The sequence below is a fragment of the Podarcis raffonei genome, chromosome 2 (assembly GCF_027172205.1).
Source record: "Podarcis raffonei isolate rPodRaf1 chromosome 2, rPodRaf1.pri, whole genome shotgun sequence".
NCBI classification, from domain to species: domain Eukaryota; kingdom Metazoa; phylum Chordata; class Lepidosauria; order Squamata; family Lacertidae; genus Podarcis; species Podarcis raffonei.
The window spans coordinates 118,148,297-118,176,210 of NC_070603.1; the positions used below are offsets into that span (position 1 = coordinate 118,148,297).

A 27,914-nucleotide genomic window follows, 5' to 3' on the forward strand; every position below is an offset into this window, starting at 1 on the left:
CATGACAGTTTAAAGTGGAATTACTTTGTGCTAAATGCACAGTGCAGATGGCACCCTGATTACAGCCCTTTCACTCAAGAGTCCAGTCCTGGTTTCCCACTGCGCTTTCTCACATTCAGAAGCTGTTCCTTTCATTTCTGCAGGGCGAGAGAAGGAGTTGTTGCTGCTATTTCTAATCAACAGGCAATCAAAGAGCCTTAGAGACACTTAGTGTCTACAGTGTCTTAGATCTACAGTGGTACCTCGGGTTACAGACGCTTCAGGTTAAAGACTCCGCTAACCCAGAAATAGTACCTTGGGTTAAGAACTTTGCTTCAGGATGAGAACAGAAATTGCACAGCGGCGGCAGCGGGAGGCCCCATTAGCTAAAGTGGTGCTTCAGGTTAAGAACAGACCTCCAGGATGAATTAAGTTCTTAAACTGTGGGACCACTGTACTGCAAAGCATCCCATCTGACTTCTGACCACCCCTGACATAATGTCCCTGAAAACTGATCAAGCAAGATACAGGCAAAACATAGCCATGATGAAGAATAGTCCTTGATAGACTTTATGTTTAAAAGGGGTGGAGATAGAGAAATCCACAGAGGATGTTCTAAAACTCATCACAGCTCCGTGGAACCTGCATGTTCAGGAGCAGTTTACCTGCAAAGTGCTGGAAGCAGAGAGCAGCAAGAGGTTTGCTGCTGCCTCGCCGCCTCTGAGCATCCCAGAGAGGTCTGGCTGCCCACTGTTGGGAGCAGGAGGCTGGTCTGGGAGGGGTCTGTCTGATCCAGCAGATCCCTAAAGCAAACCTTCCTATTCCAGGCCAGCTCTCTGCTCCTGCCTCAGGGCGCTTCTCACTTACCGGATTCCCTCCCCGGAGCTGAAAAATCTCTTTTCCCAGCCTCTACTTTGCAGCAAAGAAAAGCACCATAGAGTCGCTAAGGGAGAGAAAAGGAAGAGGAGGGCCTTCAGTAGTCAGAACAATTTCCGTCCGAAGTGCCGCTCTAGAAATCCCGACTCTCTCAGCTTAACCCTTTGTGACAACCAGAGCGCAGAGTAGATTCAAGGGATTCCCCTTTCCTTTTCTATAATTTCTGTGTCATGAGAGAGGAAAAGCCAAACGTTAAAAATAAATTGATCTGGAACAAATTCTAAATAAAACTAGCAGTTAAAAGTATATCCCCCCCCAAATGCTAATTATAATTTATTGAATTTATATACCGCCCTACACCCAGGGGTCGCAGGGCGGTTCACAGAATAAAATCAAGATATAAAACCACAAAATACCTAATACAAAATAAAAACAAAAACCCAATAGCCCCCTCAAACACACACACACACACACACACAGAGAGAGAGAGAGAGAGAGAGAGAGAGAGAGTTTAAAAGGGCACAGGATGTAAGTCAGATCAACCAAAGGCCTGCCAACTTTACAAATCTGGGCAGATATAGACTAAGTACACACTACAATCCTCAGAGCCATTTAACAATAAATCCGGCTTCACAGGGAATTTTGGGAGCTGTAGCTCCATGAGGGTGTAATAAACAAAAAACTGCCCTTATTCCCTTATGGGGGACACAAGAGCCTTTATAGAGTCCTTTGTAGGTTCTCCATCGTCGGAGAAAATAACAGAGGCCAACCAGAGAATATTGAGAAGCAAAGCAGCTAGTAAGCCTGGTCTTTATTGAACTGTTGCAACAGGGTGCTCCCCTCACACGCAGGAAAGGAGGAGAACCCCGAACAAAGGTGTGTCCGCCCTTATATAGACATTTTAAATTGCCCGCCCTGGAGTCCAAAACACCCCCCCAGAAACATCATACATACATCACAGAAGGGGTGTAGCTCAAGATCACCCCACAGATACATCATACCTACATCACAGAAAGGGCGGTCTACAACAGAAATTGTACTACAATCTGAGTGCGTTGTTTATCTCCTGTCTGGCAGGTTACCTGTTAATGGTCACTTGACTGGATTGCCTGGGGAGCCTGGCCAGTCTTTTGTAATGATACTTAGTTCCTGAGCCAGGTCACGGGCTCATCCTGTTCATACACAGACATACACTTAAGACAGGATTTGTGAACAAAAAGACAATGGGGAGGCGTTTACATTTTCCTTTGACCTTGTAGAGAGATATTTGAGGTCAATTTGGGAGGGGCAAAATGTTATCAGGACATTTTCTGTGGGGTTTCAGACATGTGGTTTATATATGCAGTTATGAACATTTATTATTATTATATATAGAAGACCCTAATTTTTTTATTTCAAGGGGAACAGTGGTCTCCTAGCAACTGTCAGCACCCTTAGCAAACTACAACTCCCAGATTTTGATTTTTGCAGGGGAGGGGAGCCATTACTGTTTATAGTAATAATCATTGTGTTTTAAATGCATATAGTATGAATGTGGCCTTAGGTGAATGCCACCCTATGTTCTATCACAAACGTTTCCCAAGTCACCCCTTCGCCTTCCCCTTTCAGACCCCAGTAACATCTCTTGGTAGGATGAGAGAGGCACTCTTGGGAATCATAGGGACAGAACTACCTAAATTGTATAGCAATTTATTCATGTATGTGACAACAGCGGCAAGAATATTGTTGTTGTTGTTGTTTAGTTGTTTAGTCGTGTCCGACTCTTCGTGGCCCCATGGACCAGAGCACGCGAGGTACTCCTGTCTTCCACTTTCCTTCACGGATCACTGCCTTGCCGTGGCGAAGGGGCTTGAATAACTCAGAGAAGCTATGAGCTATGCCGTGCAGGGACACCCAAGATGGACAGGTCATAGTGGAGAGTTTTGACCAAACGTGATCCACCTGGAGCAGGAACCGGCAAGCCACTCCAGTATCCCTGCCAAGAAAACTCCATGGACAAAGGCAACAAGCAAGAATATTACTTTCTCCAAAATGGAAAGAAGTCCCAGCAAAGGAAAAAGGAATACAAAAACTTATGGAATGTGCAGAAATGGCGAAACTTACAGGAAGAATAAGTAATCAAGAAAACAAACTTTTATTAAAAAAATGGAAATGGTTTATTTAATATTTACAGATAAATTGTAAACAGATAAAAACACTGGCAGGATTATTGCAATAACCTGCAGCTACATTAAGAGTACTGTATATGATTAAAGAAGATAAATAAAAAAGTTAATTTGGATATGCAGAAGATATTTAAAATAAAAATAAATTAAAGGAACCACAGAAAGCGGGGGAAGGAAGTCAAGATTTAAAATGTCAAAATGATACCCCCCATCTCCCCCCCTCCATCTCTTTCCCCCTTTCCTTCCTAATGTCACAGCAAATGAAACTGATTTGTAAAAATGTTACATGGAAAAATAAAGAAATAAATACAAGAGACATTGCAAAACAATTAAACATGTCAAAATGATTGTAAAATCAGTGAAATGTACATATATCTGAATAGTATAAATATATTTTTTTTAAAAAAAGAGGATTGGGAGAGGCGCCTTGCCTGGAACCCTGGACAGCCGCTGCCAGTCAGTGTAGACAACACTGCGCTAAATGGACCAATTTTCTGACTCTGCATATGGCATCTTCCTTTGTTAGGCTCACCCCAAACATCACCCCCCTCCGCCCGCAAAAGCCAGCAGGCTTGGGAGCTGTCCAGAATTCTTCACCAGAAACCTCCTTGCAGTTTCACGGATAATTTGGAATTTATTTATTTTCTCTCCCTCTCCGCCCTTGCGCATTTGGAATGAGTCGCCCAAAATCCACGATTGCTAGAGACTCTGTTTTCATGTCTCTCTTTTTTTTGCAAAGGGGGACGATAAACAGCGACGGCCACTTCCTGTTCCTTCCTCTCTCTCTGTCTCCTTTTCAATCGCTCCAGCAAAACCCATTTGCAAATCGGCAGTTGCAGGAGCTGTTCAGCAGAGCCGCGTCTTTTGTGCGCGTGTTGCTGCGCGCTGCGCTCTTGCAGGCGGCGGTGCGTCGGGAGGGCTTGCGGAGGTAGGAAAGTTGCTTCCCTTAAAATCATGCTTAGTCTTCCTTCTCTTTTCCCTTTTTTCCAGTGGGGGAGGAGGAGAGACAAAAGGCGAGGTAGTGCCGCGAGGGGGGGACAATAGGAAACTCCCCTTCCCTTCCTGGGTGGCTGGAAAAGCTGGATCGCAAATATTTAGATCTCTGTCTGGAACAGGGCAGGAGGTGGGAGAAGAGAAACCTTCATAATCCAGGATTATGGCAAAGGAGGCCTTTTTAAGGTTGCCAGTGGACTGGGCAGCGTGCGAAAGCCTGATTTTGCTCTTGGACGGTGGCTGGATGTGCAGAAATGTGGATGTGCAAGAAAAAAGCAGGTGTGGAGCTTTTTTGCCACACAGGGACAAAGACGCCTGCAGATCGGCATGCTCTCCAAAGGCAGAGCTGCAGGCTGTGTTGGAAAAGTTAGGAACCCCTCCTACTACCCTCTTCCTCCTCCTTTTAAATGCAGGGCCAGTGCTCATTGGCAGAGTAGCTGTCTCGCATGCAAAAGGTCCAAAATCCCTGGCACCTCTGCTGGCAATGAAATCCCTGAGAGCAGCTGCCAATCAGTGTAGACAATATTGAGCTCAGTGAATAATAATAATAATTTATTATTTGTACCCCGCCCATCTGGCTGTGTTTCCCCATCCACTCTGGGCGGCTTCCATAGAGAGCAAAATACACAAAAATGTCACACATTAAAAACTTCCCTGAACAGGGCTGCCTTAAGATGTCTTCTGAATGTCAGATAGTTGTTTATCGCTTTGACATCTGATGGGAGGGCGTTCCACAGGGCGGGCGCCACTACCGAGAAGGCCCTCTGCCTGGTTCCCTGTAGCTTTGCTTCTCGCAATGAGGGAATCGCCAGAAGGCGCTCGGCGCTGGACCTCAGCGTCCGGGCAGAACGATGGGGGTGGAGATGCTCCTTCAGGTATACTGGGCCGAGGCTGTTTAGGGCTTTAAAGGTCAACACCAACACTTTGAATTGTGCTCGGAAACGTACTGGGAGCCAATGTAGGTCTTTCAAGACCAGTGTTAATGTGGTCCCGGCGGCCACTCCCAGTCACCAGTCTAGCTGCCGCATTCTGGATTAATTGCAGTTTCCGGGTCACCTTCAAAGGTAGCCCCACGTAGAGCGCATTGCATTAGTCCAAGCGGGAGATAACTAGAGCATGCACCACTCTGACGAGACAGTCTGCGGTCTAGCTCCGGTACATGACAGCTTCCTGTTTCTCTGTACGAGGCAAGCAGAAGCTGCCAGGTTCGAGCCTCAGTGGCCTCTTAAGTTACCATGTGGTCCTCAGACAAAGGGAAGGATGTGGATTTAATTAATTAAATAATAGCAATAATACTGCTCTCCCTGAAACCCTCAGAGAGCTTCTGCCAATCAGTGCAGACAGTTCTCAGTCGGATGGCCCAATGGTCCAGAACTCTGTTACAAGGCGGCACAGCACTGACACGGGAACAAAACCGGAAGCTGCCTTATTCCATGTCGGAAAATCAACACTGACTGGCAGAGGCTCTCCAGGGTTTGGGGCAGCAGCTTTTCCCATTCTTGCCCAGAGGCACCGGGAATCGCACCCGGGATAAGGCAGACACTCCAGCCCTGAGCTACGGTGTTTCCAGGAACCAGGCAGAGGGCCTACTCGGTGGTGGCACCCGCCCTGTGGAACGCCCTCCCATCAGATGTCAAGGAAATAAGCAACTCTCTGACTTTTAGAAGACATCTGAAGGCAGCCCTGTTTAGGGAAGCTTTTAACGTTTGATGTTTTATTGTGTTTTAAATATTTTTAGGGGAGCTGCCCAGAGTGGCTGGGGAAGCCCAGTTAGATGGGCAGGGTATAAATAAAGAAATTATTATTATTATTATTATTATTATTATTATTATTATTATTATTTCCCCCCACAAACTTGAGTCAGCCCAGGTTTAAAGAGCCCCTTGGGAGAAGCTTGCAGAGCAGTGTGTATGAGGTATAAGGGGCAGCCTTGGGGAAAGTTTTTGGTGAGCAAGTTCCCATGGCCCTTTTGTAACTTATCCTTTGCTCCGGAGGTCATTGCAATGTCAAGTGTTGCATATTCAAAAGAGCATCTTTTGTGTCTGGGTGAATTAATGTGGGTCATTCCATCGGGTCATTCCATCGGGACGCGTGTGGCGCTGTGGTCTAAACCACAGAGCCTAGGGCTTGCCGATCAGAAGGTCGGCAGTTCGAATCCCCGTGATGGGGTGAGCTCCCGTTGCTCGGTCCCAGCTCCTGCCAACCTGGCAGTTCGAAAGCACCTCAAAGTGCAAGTAGATAAATAAGTACCGCTCCGGCAGGAAGGTGCGCTGCTCTCGTTCGCCAGAAGCGGCTTAGTCATGCTGGCCACATGACCCGGAAGCTGTATGCCGGCTCCCTTGGCCAGTAAAGCAAGATGAGCGCCACAACCCCAGAGTCGGCCATGACTGGACCTAATGGTCAGGGGTCCCTTTACCTTCGGTACCTGGGATCTATCCAGGCCAAATAGGATTTGCTACCTCAAAAGCACAGGAACTGGGTTGGTTTTTGTGGTGGTGGGGTGAACAGCAGGCCGATGCACAGGAAGGTAGTACATGTTTTTTGCTCCTGGAAAAGGAGAGTGGCCATAGCTGTGGTGGAGCATCTCCACTGGATGTAGAAGGTCCCTGGTTCTATCCCCAACATCTCGAGGTAGGACTGAGAATGTTTCCTGCCTCGAACCCAGGGGAACAGGGCTGGATTAACCATTAAGCAGAATAAGCCTGTGCTCAGGGCATCAAGGGAAAAGGGGAATCACAGAAATTTCCCATTGTCAGATTTTTAACATTAATGGTCCCAAATTGCTCAGCTGAGTGTTCCATTTTCTCAATTGAAGTATATTAAAAATCCCAACTGCACAGCTAGGCAACAAGGCAGGCTGGATGGATGCCGTTTCTCTACCCTTAAGTATAGAAGCAGATGTGTTATGTAAGACTAGTTTGGAGGATCTGATCAAAGACTTTGCAACTAGAAAAAGTAGGGGATTAAAAATATATATATAAATAAAGTGGAAGTATACGAAAATAAACATTGTTCTCCATCTTTCCCCTTGTTTCGTTTCATTTTGAAAAATATAATTTTATTTTCAGTTAATAATAATAATAATAATAATAATAATTGATTATTTATACCCCAGCCACTCTGGGCGGCTTCCAAAAAAATATTAAAATATTGTAATACATCAAACATTAAAAGCTTCCCTGGACAGGGCTGCCTTCAGGTTTACAGTGGTACCTCTGGTTAAGAACTTAATTCATTCTGGAGGTCCCTTCTTAACCTGAAACTGTTCTTAACCTGAGGTACCACTTTAGCTAATGGGGCCTCCCGCTGCTGCTGCCACACGATTTCTGTTCTCATCCTGAAGCAAAGTTCTTAACCCGAGGTACTATTTCTGGGTTAGCGGAGTCTGTAACCTGAAGCGTCTGTAACCCAAGGTACCACTGTATTATTGTTTATTCTATTGTTTCTATTTTGAGTTAAATCTCTTTGGGGGCACCAAAATCATTTAAGTGCTCAGGGGCCTCTGAGGTCTTAATCTGACCCTGCAGGAGAGCCACTGCCAATCAGTGTGGGAAATACTGAGATTGAGGCCTCGGTCCTGTATACCTGAAGGAACGTCTCCACCTCCATCGTTCTGCCCGGACACTGAGGTCCAGCTCCGAGGGCCTTCTGGCGGTTCCCTCACTGTGAGAAGCCAAGTTACAGGGAACCAGGCAGAGGGCCTTCTCGGTAGTGGCACCCGCCCTGTGGAACGCCCTCCCACCAGATGTCAAACAGAAAAATAACTACCAAACTTTTAGAAGACATCTAAAGGCAGCCCTGTTTAGGGAAGCTTTTAATGTTTAATAGGTTATTGTATTTTAGTGTTTTGTTGAAAGCCGCCCAGAGTGGCTGGGGAAGCCCAGCCAGATGGGCAGGGTATAAATAATAAATTATTATTATTATTATTATTATTATTATTATTATTATTATTATTATTATTATTACTACTACTACTAAGGGACCCATGGTCAAACTCACTTGTCCTGTTTAGGTCGCTTCTCACTCTCGTTTTCCTTTTTTAGCCTGAAAAACGTATTTTCCAAAGAAATTCCCACCGCCGGAGAACAAATGAGTGACAGCAAAGAGGAGGCCACCGAGACGAAAACCCCCAACCTCATGGAAGCATGTGGGCCCTTGCTGGAGGCGCCCGACGGCCTTTCCGGCTTTCACGACATGGAAGGCATCTGCGAGATCAGCCACCTCCCGGAAGGCCCGCCGAGCCTCCTCCCCGTCTTGGACGAAGGCGGCTCAGTCGAAGGGACGTCGTACATCTGCACCGAATGCGGGAAGAGCTTCTGCAGCATCTCGAGCCTCATCAGCCACCAGAAGAGGAACCACTCGGGGGAGAAGCCCTACAAGTGCTCCGACTGCGGGCGCAGCTTCCACCAGAGTTCGGACCTGGTGAAGCATGAGCGGATCCACACGGGCGAGAAGCCGTACCAGTGCTCGGTGTGCGAGAAGCGCTTCAACCAGCGCTCCTACCTGATCGTCCACGAGCGCTTCCACACGAAGGAGAAGCCCTACAAGTGCTTCCTGTGCGGCAAGAGCTTCTGCTCCAACGCCCACCTCATGACGCACCAGAGGACCCACACGGGCGAGAGGCCTTACCAGTGCCCCGACTGCGGGAAGCGCTTCAGCACCAGCTCGAACTTCGTCAACCACAAGAAGACCCACACGGAGGAGAAGCCATTCAGCTGCTCCCTCTGCGAGAAGAGCTTCAAGCGCAGCTCGAACCTCATCCAGCACGAGCGGACCCACACGGGCGAGAGGCCCTACACCTGCTTGACGTGCGGGGAGAGCTTCGCGTCCAACTCGGGCCTGGTGAAGCACCAGAGGAGCCACACGGGCGAGAGGCCGTACAAATGCTCCTACTGCGGCAAGAGCTTCAGCCAGAGCATGATCCTCACGCAGCATGAAAGGACCCACACGGGCGAGAAGCCCTGCAAGTGCCTCGTCTGCGGAAAGAGCTTCCGCTCCAGCTCCGACCTCGTCAAGCACAAGAGGACCCACACGGGCGAGAAGCCCTACAAGTGCTCGCTGTGCGGGAAAAGCTTCACCACCAGCTCGGACGTGGTGAAGCACGAGCGGACCCACACGGGCGAGAAGCCCTACAAGTGCGGCACCTGCGGGAAGAGCTTCAGCCAGAGCGCACACCTCATGCAGCACCAGAGGATCCACACGGGGGAGAAGCCGTACATGTGCCTCGTCTGCGGGAGGTGCTTCACCTGCAGCGCGCACCTCGTGGTCCATAAAAGAACCCATAAAGACCGGGAGGCTTTGCAAGCCTAAATTGTTTTGGTCTTTAGGGGGCTTTTTTGAGGGGTGTGGGGAGTGCTTCCTGTGGGGAATGGAAACGGCTTTACTCCCCGGTCTGACATAGTTGAGCAGCAGAGATCCCATGCAAAAAAAAGAGAGGAAATCTTAGGAGCACAGCTGTCAACTTTTCCCTTTTCTTGCAAGGAATCCTATTTGGAATAAGAGAATTTCCCTTAAAAAAGGGGAAACGTTGACAGCTATGCTTAGGAGCGTACTATGCAGTTTCTTAAACCAGACTTTTATAAAAACAATGTGGAGCCTGTTTTTAGAGGAGTGTGTGAAGCAGAAATATTTAGTACAGTGGTACCTCGGGTTACATACGCTTCAGGTTACAGACTCCGCTAACCCAGAAATAGTACCTCGGGTTAAGAACTTTGCTTCAGGATGAGAACAGAAATCGCGCAGCGGCGGCGTGAGGCCCCATTAGCTGAAGTGGTGCTTCGGCGGGAAGGTAAACAGCATTTCCGTGCGCTGTTCTGGTTCGCCAGAAGCGGCTTAGTCATGCTGGCCACATGACCTGGAAGCTGTATGCCAGCTCCCTCGGCCAGTAAAGCGAGATGAGCGCCGCAACCCCAGAGTCGGCCACGACTGGACCTAATGGTCTGGGGTCCCTTTACCTCGGGTTACAGACGCTTCAGGTTACAGACTCCGCTAACCCAGAAATAGTACCTTGGGTTAAGAACTTTGCTTCAGGATGAGAACAGAAATCATGTGGCAGCAGCAGCGGGAGGCCCCATTAGCTAAAGTGGTACCTCAGGTTAAGAACAGTTTCAGGTTAAGAACGGACCTCCGGAACGAATTAAGTACATAACCAGAGGTACCACTGTAACCAATTTAATCGTATTATGCATGGGGGCGAGGAATCCTGCCCAGCTAGGAAAGAAGCCATAACATTTCCACACAGGCCTGTTCCTGTACTTCGCTGAGTAACGCAGGCGGTAACGCCAAAGTGAACCTGACCAGGTTTCTCGTCGCAGTCAGTAGACCCCCGGCCTGTTTTTAGGGCAAATGGGGCGCCATCCCACCAACCTCCATCCTTGACATGCGTTATCACTTGCATCCAGTCCAAGGGATGGCGCTGTCTGTCGGCTTCTTCCTCCTTGGTCTCAGTGTGGCCCTTGTAGAACTCTGTAAGAGGGGATCAAGGCCATCGTTAGTTGGCTGTGCCTGTCGCTGGCTCTCTGGCGCCACCTACTGTCGGCCTCCCTGCCTTCCGCCCTACCAATATCAATGGAACCCAGCGACACATTCGTGCAAGGGATCAGAGCATATATTGTGCTAAGGCACTCTGGGTCATGGGATTTTGGGTGCGGAGGAGAGTTGCAGCTGCAAGAGCAACTGCAGGCGGGGAAGCAGCTACAGAAGCAAACCGTTGGTGCAAAAAAATGAATAAATGGGTTTTTCATGCATTACTGTATGTTATTTCATGGTAATAAATAGATTGTTGTTTTGTGTGCAGGCCTTCTTTATCAAGAGCCCTAACCTGTGCATCAGTACCTTGGGTCATGTGGGTTTTGCATCATTCTGACCCAGACCCAAACTGCTTGATTCCCCAATATGAGGACCACACTTACAGTCGAACCTTGGTTCTTGAACACCTTGTGAGTTGGAACGTTTTGGCTCCCGAACGCTGCAAACCCATAAGTGAATGCTCTGGTTTGCGAACGTTATTTGGAACCTGAATGTCTGACACGGCTTCCGAGGCCTCCGATTGTTCTTCTGTCAACAGTTCTTCATAAGCTGCCCATTCACTCTTTACATTAAATTTTTTTCCAAGGGGTATTATCAGAGCTTTTTTTTCTTAAAATGTTTTGGGGTACTCTCATTTTGACTCAAGAAAATCACTGGGAAAGGAAAGGAAGCCGCCGTCAGAGGTGGTAACAATGAAACTGACCAATCACCGTGCTAGATTCCAACTCCTACTTCACACATTAAATGCTCGCTTCCCTCTGAGACGCAGGAAACACCATGACAGGAAATGAGGCTGCCATCAGGGGTAGCAACGGAACTGACGATTCACCGCTCTGGAGAAGAAACTAATTTTTATTATTTTAGTTTCTTCTCCCGTTAGATTCACAAAATGTTTAGGGGTATGCATACCCCTGCATCACCCCAGAAAGAAAGCATTGGGTATTATAGTCTTTTAAATATATGGTGCAAATATAGCCCTAATGAGCACCAGCCGCCACTACTGGCAGAGAGAAAATGACTAGGGAGAGGCTTTTCTCCCTCATCAGCTTGGACCCCAAGGTTGAAGCTGAACAGCAGGAGATTCAGAGCAGGCGAAAGGAAGACTTGCACAATTTAAAAAATGGCATTTGCTGACACAAGCTGTGGTGATGGCCGGCAAATTGTGGATGGCTGTGAATGAAAAGACAATAAATGGCTGCTAGTATAGTCTGAGGCGGCGCATGAGGCTACCATCTTGCTCAGTGTGGTGTAGTGGTTAAGAGTGGTAGTCTCGTAATCTGGGGAACCGGGTTCGCGTCTCCGCTCCTCCACATGCAGCTGCTGAGTGACCTTGGGCCAGTCACACTTCTCTGAAGTCTCTCAGTCTCTTGTTCTTACATCAGAACAAACTTGGTTAGTCTATAAGGTGCTACTGGACAATTCTTTATTTTGTTTATTTTTAAGTCTAGCTCCTGTCCCTGCCCTGTGCTGCAGCACCTGTCTGATTATGCCTCTTCACTATCCCTCGAGCTCCTTGCCTCCAGTATTTCCCAGCTCATCCCCTCCTCTGGGATGGTGGCCGGTTTCCCACCACCAGGAGCCAAATCCTCTCCCTCTGCACTTTCCATGGAGGGGGGGGGGTGGACTCTTGGTCAGGCGGCTTCCTCCACTGCTCCTCATCCAGCCAGTCCCTGGAACACGGAAACCCCTGTGTGCTGAAAAGGGAGAGAATATGATGCTGGAGAGGAGGTGGCCCCACTCTTCCCAGGTCACACAACAGGAGACGGCAAGTGGCGCACTTCTGGGGGGGCCCAGATCCGCTACCCCTCTCAGCTTATCTCCGGCTTGCCGCCTGAGGCGACTGCCTCACCAAGCCTAATGGGTGAGCCGGCACTGCTTCCGTCATGTCTCCTGTTCCTTTTTTCCACTGTCTGCTAATCCAGCTGCTTGCTCTGGTCAAGAGGAGCATTTCTCAATGGTTTGAAGGAGGAGGGAGGGACTTCTCTGCTTCCTTTGTAGTGTAGTGGTTAAGAGCGGTAGTCTCGTAATCTGGGGAACCGGGTTTGCTTCCCCGCTCCTCCACATGCAGCTGCTGGGTGACCTTGGGCCGGTCACACTTCTTTGAAGTCTCTCAGCCCCACTCACCTCACAGAGTGTTTGTTGTGGGGGAGGAAGGGAAAGGAGATTGTTAGCCGCTTTGGGACTCCTTAAAGGGAGTGAAAGGCGGGATATCAAATCCAAACTCCTCTTCTTCTTCTTCACTCTGGTCACTGAGAGAATAGGTGGCCTTTTGGGAGCCATCTTGTGTGTGAGAGAAATCCCTATTTCCCTCACAGAAATGAGGGTTTTCCTAACAATTCTCGACACACTGAACAAACAACACTTGCCAGGATTCTTTGGGGGAAGCTATGATAGTGTGATATGATAGTGCTTTAAATGTATGTTGCAGATGTGGCACAAGTTTTTGCCCTCTTCACATATATAGGGGAGATGCTATTCCTGTCTTTTCCTCACAGAGCTTGTTTCCAATCCCTCAAGCATCCTCGTTGTCTTCTGAGCGTCTTCCAATTTGTCTCCATCCTCCTTAAAAGTGTGGTAGCCAAAGGACTGACTCCAGATGAGTTCTGGGTTACCGCAGAATAAACTCCTTTTGAGTATTGTATAGGAATTATGAGGCAGTTTTCTTTAAAGATGCAGGCTTTGTCCTGTTCCCAAACGGACCATTCCACCCTGAATTTCCCCCAGCACTTCAAACTACACAAGAGCGCATTTATTCAAGTAAGGGATCGTGGTTGTACATGGTTGACACAAAATTAAACATTCCAGGCAATACAGGGATGGGGAACCTGTGGCTTTCCACTGGTTCAGTTGGACTCCAACTCCCATCAGCCCCAGCCAGCATGGCCAATGGCCAGGGATGATGGGAGTTGGAGTCCAGCACCATTTGATAGGCCACAGGTTCACCCAACCCCAGCCTTCCAAGGATAGTGCAGCCTGGGAGAGAGAGCTTCCATATCACAAAATGTGCACCAGCCTGGATGAAAGACAAAATGCTCATAGACCTGATGCATTTGGTTAATGGGCGATCTATCTGGAAGACAATTATATTTCGAGGAGTTAAGTTGATCTAGCATGGTCATTCCTTCCTGTCTCTGTTTGCTTCCCCTTTCTATCTCTTGTTCAGCTCTTTGATGGCTGAGAACAGCCTTTAATCTGTTGGAAGGAAGTGACAATGACCTTTTTTGATGTTAGACATTGTTTGGAGAACGTGTGGCATGGGAAGAGGTGGCTAGCTGATGAATAATCTGCAGCCGGGCAAGGCACGTAGGCGAACAGGCTAGTTAGCTATAAATCAGATGGTTTTGGGGCAGAGTTCTTTGAAGCTCCCGCACGAACTATCTCATGCTCTCTCTGCCACCCTATTTCTGTGGGCCGAATGAGAGCAAGGACCACAGATGGCCCATCTCAGGCAGGTTTGATCTCAAACCTTGAATGGAGCCTTGAAATGTCTCCGTGTGTGACTCCAATCTGTGCTTACATTCAGAGCACTCCGATACCACTTTAAACATCCACAGCTTCCCCCCGGAAAACTCCTGGGAGCTGCAGTGAAGGAGGCAGAGAGTTGTTGGAGAAGCCCTACTTCCCTCACTGAGCTCCAGTTCTCAGAGTTGCCTGGGGAGGGCGATTGACTCTTAAACCACTCTGCAAATTGCAGCTCTGCAGGGCAGGCCAAAGACATTTTGGCGCCTGAGGCGAACCACAAAATGGTGTCTCCCCTCCCTGCCAGGGAAGAAGGGGTGAGGGGCGATCTACATCAGGAACAAGAGCGGAATCAAATCAACCTTTCCTTATGGTTGAAATGGGAATCAAAGGCTATTCGGGGGGGGGGAAGGGGCCCACTATGAATCACACTAGGTGGGTGCAGATCCCAGGAGGTCCCCCAGCCATTTCTGCCCTAGGGAGGAGTCTAGCAGCGCCTCCTATTCACCAAGAGGCCACAGTGGAGGCAGCACTGTGGGACGGTGTGACATTTGCCTCCTAGGTGGGTCATAAGGAAAGGGTTAAAATGAGTGTGATGTGATTGGCCAGTAGAAACTGATAGGAGGAGTTAGAGTGAGAGTGGGAGTTGTGTGAAAGTCAGTGGAGTGTTGGGAGTTGAAGGAGGAGGAGGGAGGATATAAGTCTGTGGGTTGGTCGAGTTGTGTGGTGAGAGAATGAGAGGAATTGTTAGGTGGAGTCAGATAGTTAGTTGGGATAATCAGTTTGAAGTTGTTAGGAACACATAGGACAGTTAAGGAACTAGGATTAAGAAATTGACAAGAAAAATTAACTGAAACCATAAGCTTGTTCATGCCTAAAAATAAACTTGATTATTTGTTAACGTTAACACCTGACTGGACTCCGTGATTACCCGTGAGGAGAAACGGGTTGGTGGCAGAAAAGAAAGCAATTACAGTGGTGGCACAGGGTCAATAGACCGTCAAACGTCCGGGGGCCCTGTGTGATCGCCACAGACGGCTGCCAAGGAGGCGGAAGATTTGGCCTCCAAGGAGTGTGCCTCAGCCATCACTGTCACCGAGGTAGCAGCACGTGATGGAGGCTGGATCAGCTGCCCCTGTGGATCCTGCTGTCTGAAGCAATCAACTCACCTTGCCTCATGGGTGGGCCGGCCCTGCAGCGCTGTGAGGGAAATGGCAGATGGGACATAATTACTGACATCCCTTTTTTAAAAATAATATTTTATTAAATTTTCAAAAAACAACAACACACAAAACAAACAAACAACAGCAACAACCACAAACAAAGAAAAATATACATCCGACCAGTCGATCGCGATCTACTGGTCGATTGCGGGGCGTCCCTGGTCGATCACGGTGGATCATGTGATCCTGCCCAGCCCCAAAAAGCTCAACAACTTTTTAATAGTGGGAGTAGATCGCAGTCTCTTGGGAGTTGGACATGCCTGCCGTAAGGCAAGGATGGGATCCAGAAGCCCTCCAGATGTTGCTGGACTGCAACTCCTGGCCGGTGGACCATGATGGGAGATGGGAGCCCAGCGGCAGATGAAGGACCACAGGTTCCTTATCCCTGCTTTAAGACTTCAACTGCTAAAAGGTGAACCTAGCTACCTGTTCTTTCTAGGGCTGATTTTCCAGTATCCAGTGAGGCAAATGGGCTACATGAAACACTAACCATGTGGACAACAGCCCTGCGCTGTTTGTTTAGAAGCTTATATTTCTCTCTAACTAGCTGTACGTAGATATCTGGAAGGCGGGGAATTCTCTATGAGGAATATGAGTTGCATGAAAAGAAGACTACCCTGTGACACAGATTCGTAGGATTTCCAGTTCTGTGTAGAATCTCTGGTGTTTATTAAGATTTGTGTTGAGGTTCAATCTCTTCCGACAATTCAAGTATTGATAATGTTCCCATCTCCTGTAAAGTTCATTGTATGTCTATTGCGGTGCAAACTCCCATTTTCCTCCTGTGTGAATGCTTTTGATGGCGGATAAGATACTGGCTCTGACTGAACCTCTTCCCACAATCCACACACTCGTGCAGCTTCTCTGTCGTGTGTCTCCTCTGGTGCCTGGTCAGGTACTGGCACACGCTGAAACTTTTCCCACAGTCTAAGCATTCATACAGCTTCTCTCCTGAGTGGATTCTCTGATGGCTGAGAAGGTTAGATTTATTGGAAAACGTCTTGGTACAATCCGAGCACGTGTACGGCTTTTGCCCGGTGTGGATTCTCAGGTGGCTGAGAAGGTTGGATCGGTCTGAAAAGGTTTTGGAACAATCTGAGCATTTATAGGGTTTCTGCCCCGTGTGGATTCTCTTGTGGGTATTAAGGTGCGAGCTCCGACGGAAGCATTTCTCGCAATCAGGGCATTCGTAGGGTTTCTCTCCGGTGTGGGTTCTCTTGTGGCTGATAAGGTCTGAGCTCAGCCGGAAGCTTTTCCCACAGTCTGAACATTCATAGGGTTTCTCCCCGGTGTGGGTTCGCCTGTGGCTAATCAGGCCCGAGCTGCATCGGAAACTTTTCCCGCACTCCGAACATTCGTACGATTTCTCCCCCGTGTGGATTCTCCGATGCCTATGGAGGTTCGAGCTCCGGCGAAAACTTTTCCCACAGTCGGCACATTTGTATGGTTTTTCTCCCGTGTGGGTTCTCTGGTGCCTGTGGAAGTCTGAACTCCAACGGAAGCTCTTTCCACAGTCTGAGCATTCGTAGGGTTTCTCCCCAGTGTGGGTTCTCTGGTGCTTATTAAGGTAAGCTTCGTCTCTGAACACCTTCCCACACACGTCACACTTGTTCCTCCTTTCCCTGCTGTGGATTCTCTGATGCACTGTGATTTCGTGGAAGTGGCCGCCTTCATAAGCAATGGATTTGTTTGGCCATTCCTCCACTTTGTTCCCTTGCTCCCACTCTGGCCCATCCACGTCCCCATCGTCTTCGTCCACTGCCTGATGATCAGCAACTTCCATCAACACTCCATGTGGCTCCCTCTCATCCTTACCAGGCCATTCGTCAGCTCCTGAAATCAAGAGACAAGGCGGATTAGTTTACGGCCAGGTTGCTCACCGGAGCAAGACGCTTTGAGCATATTATACTGATCCTGGTCCGACTACACTGGCTACCAATTAGTTTCCGGGCCCAATTCAAAGTGCTGGTTTTGACCTATAAAGCCTTAAACGGATCAGAACTGCAATACCCAAGGACCGCCTCTTTCCATATGAACCTACCCAGACCCTCAGATCTGAGGCCTCCTTCGTGTGCCTCCTTCTTGAGAGGTCCGGAGGATGGCAACACGAGAACAGGGCCTTCTCTGCAGTGGTTCTGTGTCTGTGGAATGCTCTCCCCCAGGGGAGATTTCATTATAAAGCTTTAGGCAGCGGGCAAAAACGTTCCTTTTTAACCAGGCCTTTGGTTGACCTGATCAACATCCTATACCCTTTTAAAATGTGGCTCTTTGGGTGTGTGTGTACAGGTGAAACTCAGAAAATTAGAATATTGTGGAAAAGTTCATTTATTTCAGTAATGCAACTTAAAAGGTGAAACTAATATATGAGATAGACTCATGACATGCAAAGCGAGATATGTCAAGCCTTTATTTGTTACAATTGTGATGTTTATGGCATACAGCTGATGAAAACACCAAATTAATCATCTCAGAAAATTAGAATATTAAATGAAATCAGCAAAACAAGGATTGCAAATAGAGCAATATTGGACCTCTGAGAAGTAGAAGCATGCACATGTACTCAGTACTTGGTTTGGGCCCCTTTGGCATCAATTACTGCCTCAGTGCAAAAATGAACTTTTCCACAATATTCTAATTTTTCGAGTTTCACCTGTATGTATTATTGGGTTATTGCTTTTATTTTTATTTTATATATTGTGATCTTTTTCATGAACCGCCCCGAGACCTCCGGGTATAGGGCAGTGTATAAATTCAATAAATAATATGATTGATTGATTGCATTCATATTCCATCTTCTCCTCCAAGGAGCTCAAGGTGGCATACAGTGGTACCTCAGGTTACAGATGTTTCAGGTTACATACGCTTCAGGTTACAGACTCCGCTAACCCAGAAATAGTACCTCGGGTTAAGAACTTTGCTTCAGGATGAGAACAGAAATTGCGCAGCAGCGGCAGCGGGAGGCCGCATTAGCTAAAGTAGTACCTCAGGTTAAGAACAGTTTCAGGTTAAGAACGGACCTCCAGAACGAATTACGTTCTTAACCCAGAGGTACCACTGTATATGGTTCTCTTCCTCCCTATTTTATCTTTACAACAATTCTGTGAGGTAGGTTAGTGCCTTAGTAGTGGATTTATAATGGACTGTCCAAACATTGTCCTGATTTATTAGTTGTTAAGAGCGGCGCTTTTCCCAGTAGTGATGTATGGAAGTGAGAGCTGGAACATAAAGAAGGCTGATCGCCGAAGAATTGATGCTTTTGAATTATGGTGCTGGGGAAGACTCTTGAGAGTCCCATGGACTGCAAGAAGATCAAACGCATCCATTCTTAAGGAAATCAGCCCTGAGTGCTCACTGGAAGGACAGATCGTGAAGCTGAGGCTCCAGTACTTTGGCCACCTCATGAGAAGAGAAGACTCCCTGGAGAAGACACTGATGCTGGGAAAGATGGAGGGCACAAGGAGAAGGGGGCGACAGAGGACGAGATGGTTGGATAGTGTTTTCGAGGTTACCAGCATGAGTTTGACCAAACTGCGGGAGGCAGTGGAAGACAGGAGTGCCTGGCGTGCTCTGGTCCACGGGGTCACAAAGAGTCGGACACGACTAAACGACTAAACAACAACAACAACAAGAGCGGTGCTGTGGATGCGGGTGGCACTGTGGGTTAAACCACAGAGCCTAGGGCTTGCCGATCACAAGGTTGGCGGTTCGAATCCCCGTGATGGGATGATCTCCCGTTGCTCGCTCCCCGCTCCTGCCAACCTAGCAGTTCAAAAGCACGTCAAAGTGCAAGTAGATAAATAGGTACCACTCTGGCGGGAAGGTAAACGGTGTTTCCGTGCGCTGCTCTGGTTCGCCAGAAGCGGCTTAGTCATGCTGGCCACATGACCCGGAAGCTGTACGCCGGCTCCCTCGGCAAATAAAGCGAGATGAGCACTGCAACCCCAGAGTCAGCCACGACTGGACCTAATGGTCAGAGGTCCCTTTACCTTTAATTCCACTTTAAACTGTCATGGCTTCCCCCAAAGAATCCTGGGAACTGTAGTTTGTTAAGAGTGCTGAGAGGAGACCCCCCTATGCCCCTCAGAGCTACAGTTCTCTGAGGACTGAGCATGCTCAGTGTGCACAGAATGCTGGCTGCTGATTGGTGGGATGGAAAACATGGGGGCAGAGAATGGAATGTACCCTGAACAGGAGTGTTCCACGATGCAACTTTTTGCTGCAGATCCCACTGATTCTCTTTCCTTGCAGAGGCACCGGGCCTTATCAACAATCCTGGACCTGGCAGTTGACATCATCAAGAAACATGGGATAGCAGTGTGTGAGTGACCCCTGCCAAGCCCCTCGGCCTATAGAGCGATATGAGAGCCGCAACCCCAGAGTCGGCCACGACTGGACCTTTTGGTCAGGGGTCCCTTTACTTTTAAGAGCTTCAGAAGAGCCTGCTGGATCAGGCCAATGACCCCTCTAGTCCAGCATCCTGTTTTCACAGTGGCCACCCAGATGCCCCCCCGAGTAACCCACAAGCAGGAGACAGAGCACCACCGAGCACCCCACAGCCGCAACTAAAATCCATGGACTGCTTACACTTACCAAGCGAGCTGACATCCTCCTTGACCTCTTGCTTGACCTCTCTGCACAGCGGCCTCTGGGTGATTTCCAGCACTGCGTCATCTTCCACTGGGATATTCGCAGACACTTCCTGCTTCAGCCTCTCTGTCCCCTGGAAACAATAGTGAAAGTTTTAGTTGAGGTATCACAACAACAACAACAACAACAACAACAATTTATTACTTATATTCTTATTTATTAATTATATTACCATCATTCTGCCCGGACGCTGAGGTCCAGCGCCAAGGGCCTTCTGGTGGTTCCCTCATTGCGAGAAGCAAAGCTACAGGGAACCAGGCAGAGGGCCTTCTTGGAAGTGGCACCCGCCCTGTGGAACGCCCTCCCACCAGACATCAAAGAGATAAACAACTACCTGACATTTAGAAGACATCTGAAGGCAGCCCTGTTTAGGGAAGTTTTTAATGTGTGACATTTTAATTTATTTTAAATCTTTTAATCTTTGTTGGAAGCCGCCCAGAGTGGCTGGGGAAACCCAGCCAGAAGGGCGGGGTACAAATAATAATAATTTATTATTATTATTATTATTATTATTATTATTATTCCCTCTGGCTGGGTTTTCCCAGCCACTCTGGGTGGCTCCCTACAGAATATTAAAAACACGATAAAACATCAAACATTAAAAACTTCCCTAAATAGGGCTGCCTTCCGATGTCTTCTAAAAGTCAGGTAGTTAAGAACTTTGCTTCAGGATGAGAACAGAAATCGTGCTCCAGCGGTGTGGCGGCAGCAGGAGGCCCCATTAGCTAAAGTGGTGCTTCAGCTTAAGAACAGTTTCAGGTTAAGAACGGACCTCCAGAACGAATTAAGTACGTAACCAGAGGTACCACTGTAGTTTAGTACAACATTTGATTCAGCATTTTTTTTACTCTTGTTTTCCTCCTCTAAAAACTAGGTGCGTCTTATGGTCAGGTGCATCTTATAGAGCAAAAAATACGGTATGTATCTTTTGCGGTTGATGTTTGTATCGAAAAATTGATTAAATAAATTAAAACAAACAAGAAGGGCCATAGCTCGGCACTAGAACACCTGCTTTTCATGCAGAAGGCGGACACTAACGGGGACATCCCATCGCCGGAAGGGGCTCACCTGCTCTCTCCACTGCTCTCCTTCTTCCCGTCTCGGCAGTAAGCTCTCTGCCAGGGTCACAGCCTGGATACAGGTCTCTGGGCCTTGTTCCATCACCCGGCTCCGGATATCCTGGGGAAGGACAGCCAGGAACTGCTCCAGAATCACCAGCTCCAGGATCTGCTCCTTGGTGTGCCTCTCCGGCTTCAGCCACTGGTAGCAAAGCTCCCGCAGCCGACTGTATGTCTCCCGTGGGCCTGCGGCTTCCTGGTAGGAGAAATGCCTGAAGCTCTGAAGCCGTCCTTCCAAGCTGCCAGGGAGCAGAGGAGCTGTTGTGCGGCCTGCTGGCGCAGGATGTGGAAGAAGTGGGCTCCCCCATCCAGGCTGAGGGCATTGCACGGTCTTGAGGAACTCTTGCCACTGGGATTCCCAGCGCTGAGACGACAGGCCCTCTTCCGGCTCCTCTTTCATGCGCTGCGGAGGTGCCACCTGTCTGGGACTCTGCGTGAGGGTCCCCGCTTGAAGGATGCCAGGGGGTTCTCCTGCTCTCCCTGATCCCGTCTCCAGCTCCGGGCTTGCCGATTCTTGTTCCTCCATTTTCACCTTGGGATCCGGCCCCTTTGCTCCAGCGTAGCCTGGGACCGCAGGGCAAGGAGAGAGCAAATAATTCCGCCTCCTGCAGGATTTCAGTGCATGCCAACTGTTTTCCGCAAATGCCACAGATTCTGCCATGCGTTTTCAGTGCGTAGGGGATGTCGCTAAAAAACTACTCCAAACAGCCTGCAGGGCTCTTTGGACTGCACATCTTCTTCCGGAAATTTGAAGGATTTCCTCCTATTCCTGTCGGAAAGGGAAAGAAACTAAGCTTTCAACTTTCTTTTTATTTATACATTTTTATTAATTTTTAACATATTAATTAACATTCATACAACAGAACTTCTCATCTTATACAATATTTTTTTGGACTTCCGTCAACACCTCTGATGATTTTCCGTACTTATCACTTATTATGCATTTCTTAATTTCATATTACCATTAGATATAATTCTTCTCATTATCTTTTTTTTTTGCAATATTTCTAATAATTCACCTTACAAAACTTCTTGCAAACCTACTAGCGTAATCTGTTCATCACACAATTACTTTTCAAATAGTCCGTAAATTTACTCCAGTCCTCTGAGAATCTCTGGTCCCGCAGGTTTCAAATCCTTCCTGTTAGTTTATCTAATTCTGCATAGTCCATCAGTTTCATTCTCCATTCTTCTTTTATCGGTAATTCTTCTTGCTTCCAGTTTTGTGCCAGTAGTATTCTTGCTGCAGTCATTGCATATAAAAACAACTTACAATCCTTTCTATTTATATCATCTCCTACAATGCCAAGTAAAAATGCTTCTGGTTTCTTAATAAATGTATATTTCAATTTTTTTTTCATCTCATTATAAATAATTTTCCAGAAGTTTTTCACTTTTTTACATTTCCACCACATGTGATAAAACGTTCCTTCTTTTTCTTTACATTTCCAACATTTATTACCTAAGCTTTCAACTTTCATTCTAGTGCTTCTGATCTTGTGAACATAATTTTATTGAATCAGGGCACAATCCTGTGCTCAGATCTGCTGGGCTGAGCAGCTGAGGCTCCAGCGGATTTCTGGCTCAGCCAGCTGGTTCCCGACTCAGCCAGACATAAGTCTCCCATCCCATCTTAGTCGGGGCTCATGCCAGCGTAGACCCTGAAGAAACAGGGCAATCTGAGGGACTTACTCTGGGGAACTTACTCTGATCCTAAACTTGTTCAGCTCGGTCACGTGACTTGGCAACCCAGCATCAGTTTCGCTGGCAAAAAAGGTGATAAAACTTAAGCCGCACAGTGGAAGTCCATGGAGGGGGGGCAGTCCTCAGAAATCGGTACCAGGATTACCTGTCAGTTCCCTTTCCACAGCTCTGAAACAGCACCAAGGAACTTTGCAGGTGGCTTCTAATCACATACAGCGGAACCTCGGGTTAAGTACTTAATTCGTTCCGGAGGTCCATTCTTAACCTGAAACTGTTCTTAACCTGAAGCACCACTTTAGCTAATGGGGCCTCCCGCTGCCACCATGCCACAGCCGTGCGATTTCTGTTCTCATCCTGAAGCAAAGTTCTTAACCCGAGGTACTATTTCTGGGTTAGCGGAGTCTGTAACCTGCAGTGTATGTAACCCGAGGTACCACTGTACTGGTAAATTCAGGTTGCAAAATTACAGCTGAACCCGCTTCCCGCTTTGATGCAACATCATCTAACCTTCAAATGAATGCTCTTTAAATTGCCAATGAATCGGGATGAATGCTCAATAAAGTGCCTTGTCTGGAGACACCCAAGCTGTGTACCGTGGTACCTTGGGTTACATACGCTTCAGGTTACATACGCTTCAGGTTACAGACTCCGCTAACCCAGAAATAGTGCTTCAGGTTAAGAACTTTGCTTCAGGATGAGAACAGAAATCAGGCTCCGGCGGCGCGGCAGCAGCAGCAGGAGACCCCATTAGCTAAAGTGGTGCTTCAGGTTAAGAACAGTTTCAGGTTAAGAACAGACCTCTGGAACATTTAAAGCACACACACACACACACAACCACAAATAATCCTGGGAACTGTAGTTTAACACCCCCCCCCCCACAGAATTACATTTCTCAGTACCCTTAACAAACTACTATTCCAAGGTTTCAGGGATGGGGGTGGAGAAAATGTGCTTTAGATGTATAGTTTGAATGCAGCTAGGGATCTTGAAGTCTGTGGTTATACCCTTGCCATAAACTGCTTTTAAATTTCTCCTCATCAGATCAAGGCTTTCTGGGAGATGATTTATAATGAATTGAAAAAGATATTCAAATACACTTTTGTGAAGAAACCAGAGGCCTTTCTCCTGGGCATAGTTGGCCAATTGGTGCCAAAGAAGGATAGAACTTTTTTTATGTACGCTACAGCAGCAGCAAGAATACTCATTGCAAAGCATTGGAAGACACAAGAATTACCCACCTTGGAAGAATGGCAGATGCAAGTAATCGACTATATGGAAATGGCTGAGATGACTGGCAGAATCCGAGACCAGGGAGAAGAGTTGGTGGAAGAAGATTGGAAGAAATTTAAAATTTATTTACAGAAGCAGTGTAAAATGTATGAATGCTGATGACATTGAAATGAAATGAAGGGGTTTTAGTGACGAGAGTAAAAGTTTGAAATTATAAATTTGGGAGGTAGGATACTTAAGGACAAAGTGGTAGGATATGAATTTGCTGAACCAACTGTCAAAAAGGGATACAAAAAAGGGAGACGTGAGGAAGTCAGGAAAATAAGTTAATTAATGTTGAATAACTAGACAAGAGTGATTTGTGTTTTTTCTTATTTTACTTTTGTGTGTTGACTGGTGTTTTTTTTTTTCTTTTTTAGGTTAATTGTATTTTATGTATTTTATGTATTGTGAAATCTTGTTTTTATGTTTCTATTGTTCTTTGTTTGGTGATGTCCTTCTCTATTGTTAAACTTAATAAAATATTATTATAAAAAAAAATTTCTCCTCATCACTCTTGATCTAGGAAGGTATGGGGTCTCCCACCCCCTTAGTGCAACAAAAGCCCCCCTCCCCGTGTGTGCGTCTATATTTTTCCCCTTATGTCTCCTTACTAGGACCCACTGCACTCATTCCAGTTGTGCTTTCTCTCGCCTTGCTAAGTTTTTAACACCAAACGCCTTTTCAGAAATCCGCCAGAGGGGAAGTGCCTGAGTTGAGGGCGGGGCCCGAATTTCTTTTCCTTCTCCTCCTCCCCACCCGCAAAAATGAACAGGGCACTCCCACCCCCACCCAAGCCTTTAAAAAAGAATAATATTATTTTTTGAAAAATTACCTGCACTTGAGATCTGCTGGAAAGACTTCTTAAGGCAGCATCACATCATCTCAAGAGCCGAAGGGACAAAAATTCAAAAGGTAGATGATCCCGGGCATAGAGTGGGGGGGTGAAGGAAGGAGAACAGGAAGGGACTTTGCACTATTTACAGTCCCCCTTTTCAGTCCTCTCTGGCAACCAGAGCTTCTTATTGGTTTTAACTCCTTCCAGGGAAGGTGGCTAGGCATAGATTCTTAAAAAAAGAGAGGAATTCCCTGAATTTTTCCTTGTTTTCCTTGTTTTCATATGCTTTTACACCATTTGTGTTGTATTATCAATGCTGTGGTTTACTGATTTTATATTGCGCACCGTTTAAGAGATTAAAAAAAAAAACCAGAATAAGAAATTAAGTGGTTTATAAATGCTTTCACATAGGTTTAAAGCTGGCTGGCACTTGAGCCCTGCAGTTCTCCTCATTGCTTTCACAGGGGTTGTCTTGAGAAAACCTCAGCAACTTCTCCAAAGGAAATCCAGGTTAGTCAGGGCTCCTTTGTCTGCTGCATCTACATAGCTTTGGCCTGGGATCCTTTCAGCTGTCATTTCTGAAGATTAAACCCGGAGTCTTGTGCAGCAAATGCTGGGTGCTGCCTTGAACCCCATCAGGACATTGCTCTCCCTAGCTCAGTATTATCGCCTCCCTCTGGCTTCTCCAGGATGGCACCCACAGTGTGCCACCGACGCACGTGCCAGGCTCTCGCCCATGTGATGCCACAATCCATGAATAAAGCTGTTAAATAATCCCTGAATAATGATTAAGAAAAAAATATATATTTAAAACATTTATTCATCCAACTCAGTCATTATAAATACATCCTACAGTCGTGCAACTTGTTCAAGAGGACTGATTGTACCACTGTGTAAGAAAAAGGATAAAACAGGCCTCTGTTATGGGGTGACTCATACAAATTTTTCATCCCTGCGTGTTTATGTTATTTAAATTCTGAATTAATACAGTACTGTACATATAGGTTCAGATCCATAATAGATGTCTTTACAGAGGAGCGGACCTTTCAGAGGCTGGAGACCGGAGACAGAGAGGATTATGGGAAAGTGAAGGCAGCCATCTTGTGCAGGGACGCCTTGAGGAGGGAAATGCAGCACCAGCGCTTCAGGCGCTTCTGCTACCAGGAGGCCGAGAGGCCCAGAGGGGCCTACAGCCAACTCCAGGAGCTTTGCTCCCAGTGGCTGAAAGTGGAGCGGCACACCAAGGAGCAGATCCTGGAGCTGCTGATCCTGGAGCAGTTCCTGACCGTCCTTCCGCCGGAGATCCAGAGCAGGGACCTGCTCCCGGGCGGTGACTCTGGCCAAGGGGTTCCTTCGGGTGCAGCAGGAGACCCAGAGGCAAGTGAAAGAGGTGAGGTTGTCGGTCGGTATGTGTGAAACTCCCATCTGCGTTATATATTTAAAGCATCCTTATCCCATTTCAAACAGTCATGGCTTTCCCCCAAGGAATCCTGGGAGCTGTAGTTTGTTAAAGGTGCTGAGAGTAGTTAAGAAACAGCCTTTATCCCCCTCGCAGAGCTACAATTCCCAGAGTTCCCTGGAAAGAGGGTTTGATTATTAATCTGCTCTGAGAGTTGTAGCTTTAGGAGGGGAAAAGTATAAAGTGGCATAATGGTAAAGGGACCCCTGACCATTAGGTCCAGTCGTGGCCGACTCTGGGATTCCGGCGCTCATCTCTCTTTAGTGGCCAAGGGAGCCGGCGTACAACTTCCAGGTCATGTGGCCAGCATGACTAAGCCGCTTCTGGCGAACCAGAGCAGCGCATGGAAACACCGTTTACCTTCCCGCCAGAGCGGTACCTATTTATCTACTTGCACTTTTGGTGTGCTTTCGAACTGCTATGTTGGCAGGAGCAGGGACCGAGCTCACCCCGTCGCGGGGATTTCAACCGCCGACCTTCTGATCGGCAAGTCCTAGGCTCTGTGGTTTAACCCACAGCGCCACCCGCGTCCCTTTAAAGTGGCATAAGAGGGCTTTAAAAGGAAAGTGCGGATTTGATCCGAAATCGTTTTTATTTGGTTTTGCAAATATAAATTTATAACAAATGCACATCCGTATATAGAGATTTCTCTGAATCTCAAGACTTCACACCATCCCTTCCATGGGGCTTATTGTCAACATTTTCAATTGCATATTATTCCATAATCTAATTTTTGTATCTGTCCATATTGTCCAAAGTGATTGTTACGTTACAAGCGATATTAAAATCCTACTAATATTTTCATCTGCTTACAGTGGTCTCCTAAATAAATTATATTCCCTCCCCCCCATTATTTCTTGAAGTTTTTGTCTTCTTGGTTCCTGAGCTTTCCGGTTAATTTTTTCCATTTCAGCATAGTCCAAAGTGCGGATTTGATCCAACACAGATGCTGACTGGGATAAGATGGGCCTGTTTGGTACCTGCGGGGTTGACTTGGGGTATGTCTGCTTCCACAGACTCAGGAGTCTACTTCTCAGTAGACTGGTGTAGGATCATAATGTTACCACTAGAGCTCAACCCTCCTAAGGCCTGTCCCTGCCATCTCAAAAGCGACTCCATGTTGCTATTTCAGGTGTCAGCACCATTTCAGGAGTTGGCAGCAGTGAACGTCTCCACGGCGGATTGACAGGCCGCATCAGACACTGACCAGAGCCTGCTGGCCACGGAGATCAAGCAGGAAAGAGATGAAGAAGAAGCTGGTTTGCTGGATAAGTCTTGTGTCTGGATTCTACATTTCCTAACAAACTCTCTGTATAAAGGCAAAGGGACCCCTGACCATTAGGTCCAGTCGTGGCCGACTCTGTGGTTGCGGCACTCATCTCACTTTACTGGCCGAGGGAGCTGGCGTACAGCTTCCGGGTCCTGTGGCCAGCATGACTAAGCCACTTCTGGCAAACCAGAGCAGTGCATGGAAACACCGTTTACCTTCCCGCCGGAGCGGTACCTATTTATTTACTTGCACTTTGACGTGCTTTTGAACTGCTAGGTTGGCCGGAGCAGGGACCGAGCAACGGTCGCGGGGATTCGAACCACCGACCTTCTGATCGGCAAGTCCTAGGCTCAGTGGTTTAACCCACAGCGCCACCAACTCTCTGT

At 47.4% G+C, this 27,914-nt stretch overlaps 2 protein-coding genes across 2 annotated transcripts in view; one reads left to right on the forward strand and one right to left on the reverse strand.

The window, feature by feature from the left end:
* Positions 1–24,923, reverse strand: part of LOC128408795 (uncharacterized) — a 33,537-nt gene extending 8,614 nt beyond the window's left edge. Inside the window, exons 1-8 of the mRNA XM_053378817.1 lie at positions 24,797–24,923; positions 20,939–21,757; positions 19,814–19,943; positions 15,969–17,056; positions 15,170–15,200; positions 10,253–10,478; positions 8,643–8,768; positions 645–729 (exon numbers count right to left, since the gene is read on the reverse strand). Of these exons, the coding sequence (XP_053234792.1) occupies positions 645–729; positions 8,643–8,768; positions 10,253–10,478; positions 15,170–15,200; positions 15,969–17,056; positions 19,814–19,943; positions 20,939–21,649 (2,397 nt within the window). The 5' untranslated portion in view covers positions 21,650–21,757; positions 24,797–24,923. The remainder of the gene's footprint in view (positions 1–644; positions 730–8,642; positions 8,769–10,252; positions 10,479–15,169; positions 15,201–15,968; positions 17,057–19,813; positions 19,944–20,938; positions 21,758–24,796) is intronic.
* On the forward strand, positions 8,038–10,825 carry LOC128409276 (zinc finger protein OZF-like). The gene has a single exon (XM_053379621.1). The coding sequence runs from the start codon at positions 8,103–8,105 to the stop codon at positions 9,321–9,323; it is 1,221 nt and encodes a 406-aa protein (XP_053235596.1). The 5' UTR covers positions 8,038–8,102; the 3' UTR covers positions 9,324–10,825.
* Positions 24,924–27,914: the final 2,991 nt, after the last annotated feature.

What these genes read in the sequence shown, in the direction of transcription:
- LOC128409276 (XM_053379621.1), top strand. Translation starts at nt 8,103, where the DNA reads ATGAGTGACAGCAAAGAGGAGGCCACCGAGACGAAAACCCCCAACCTC.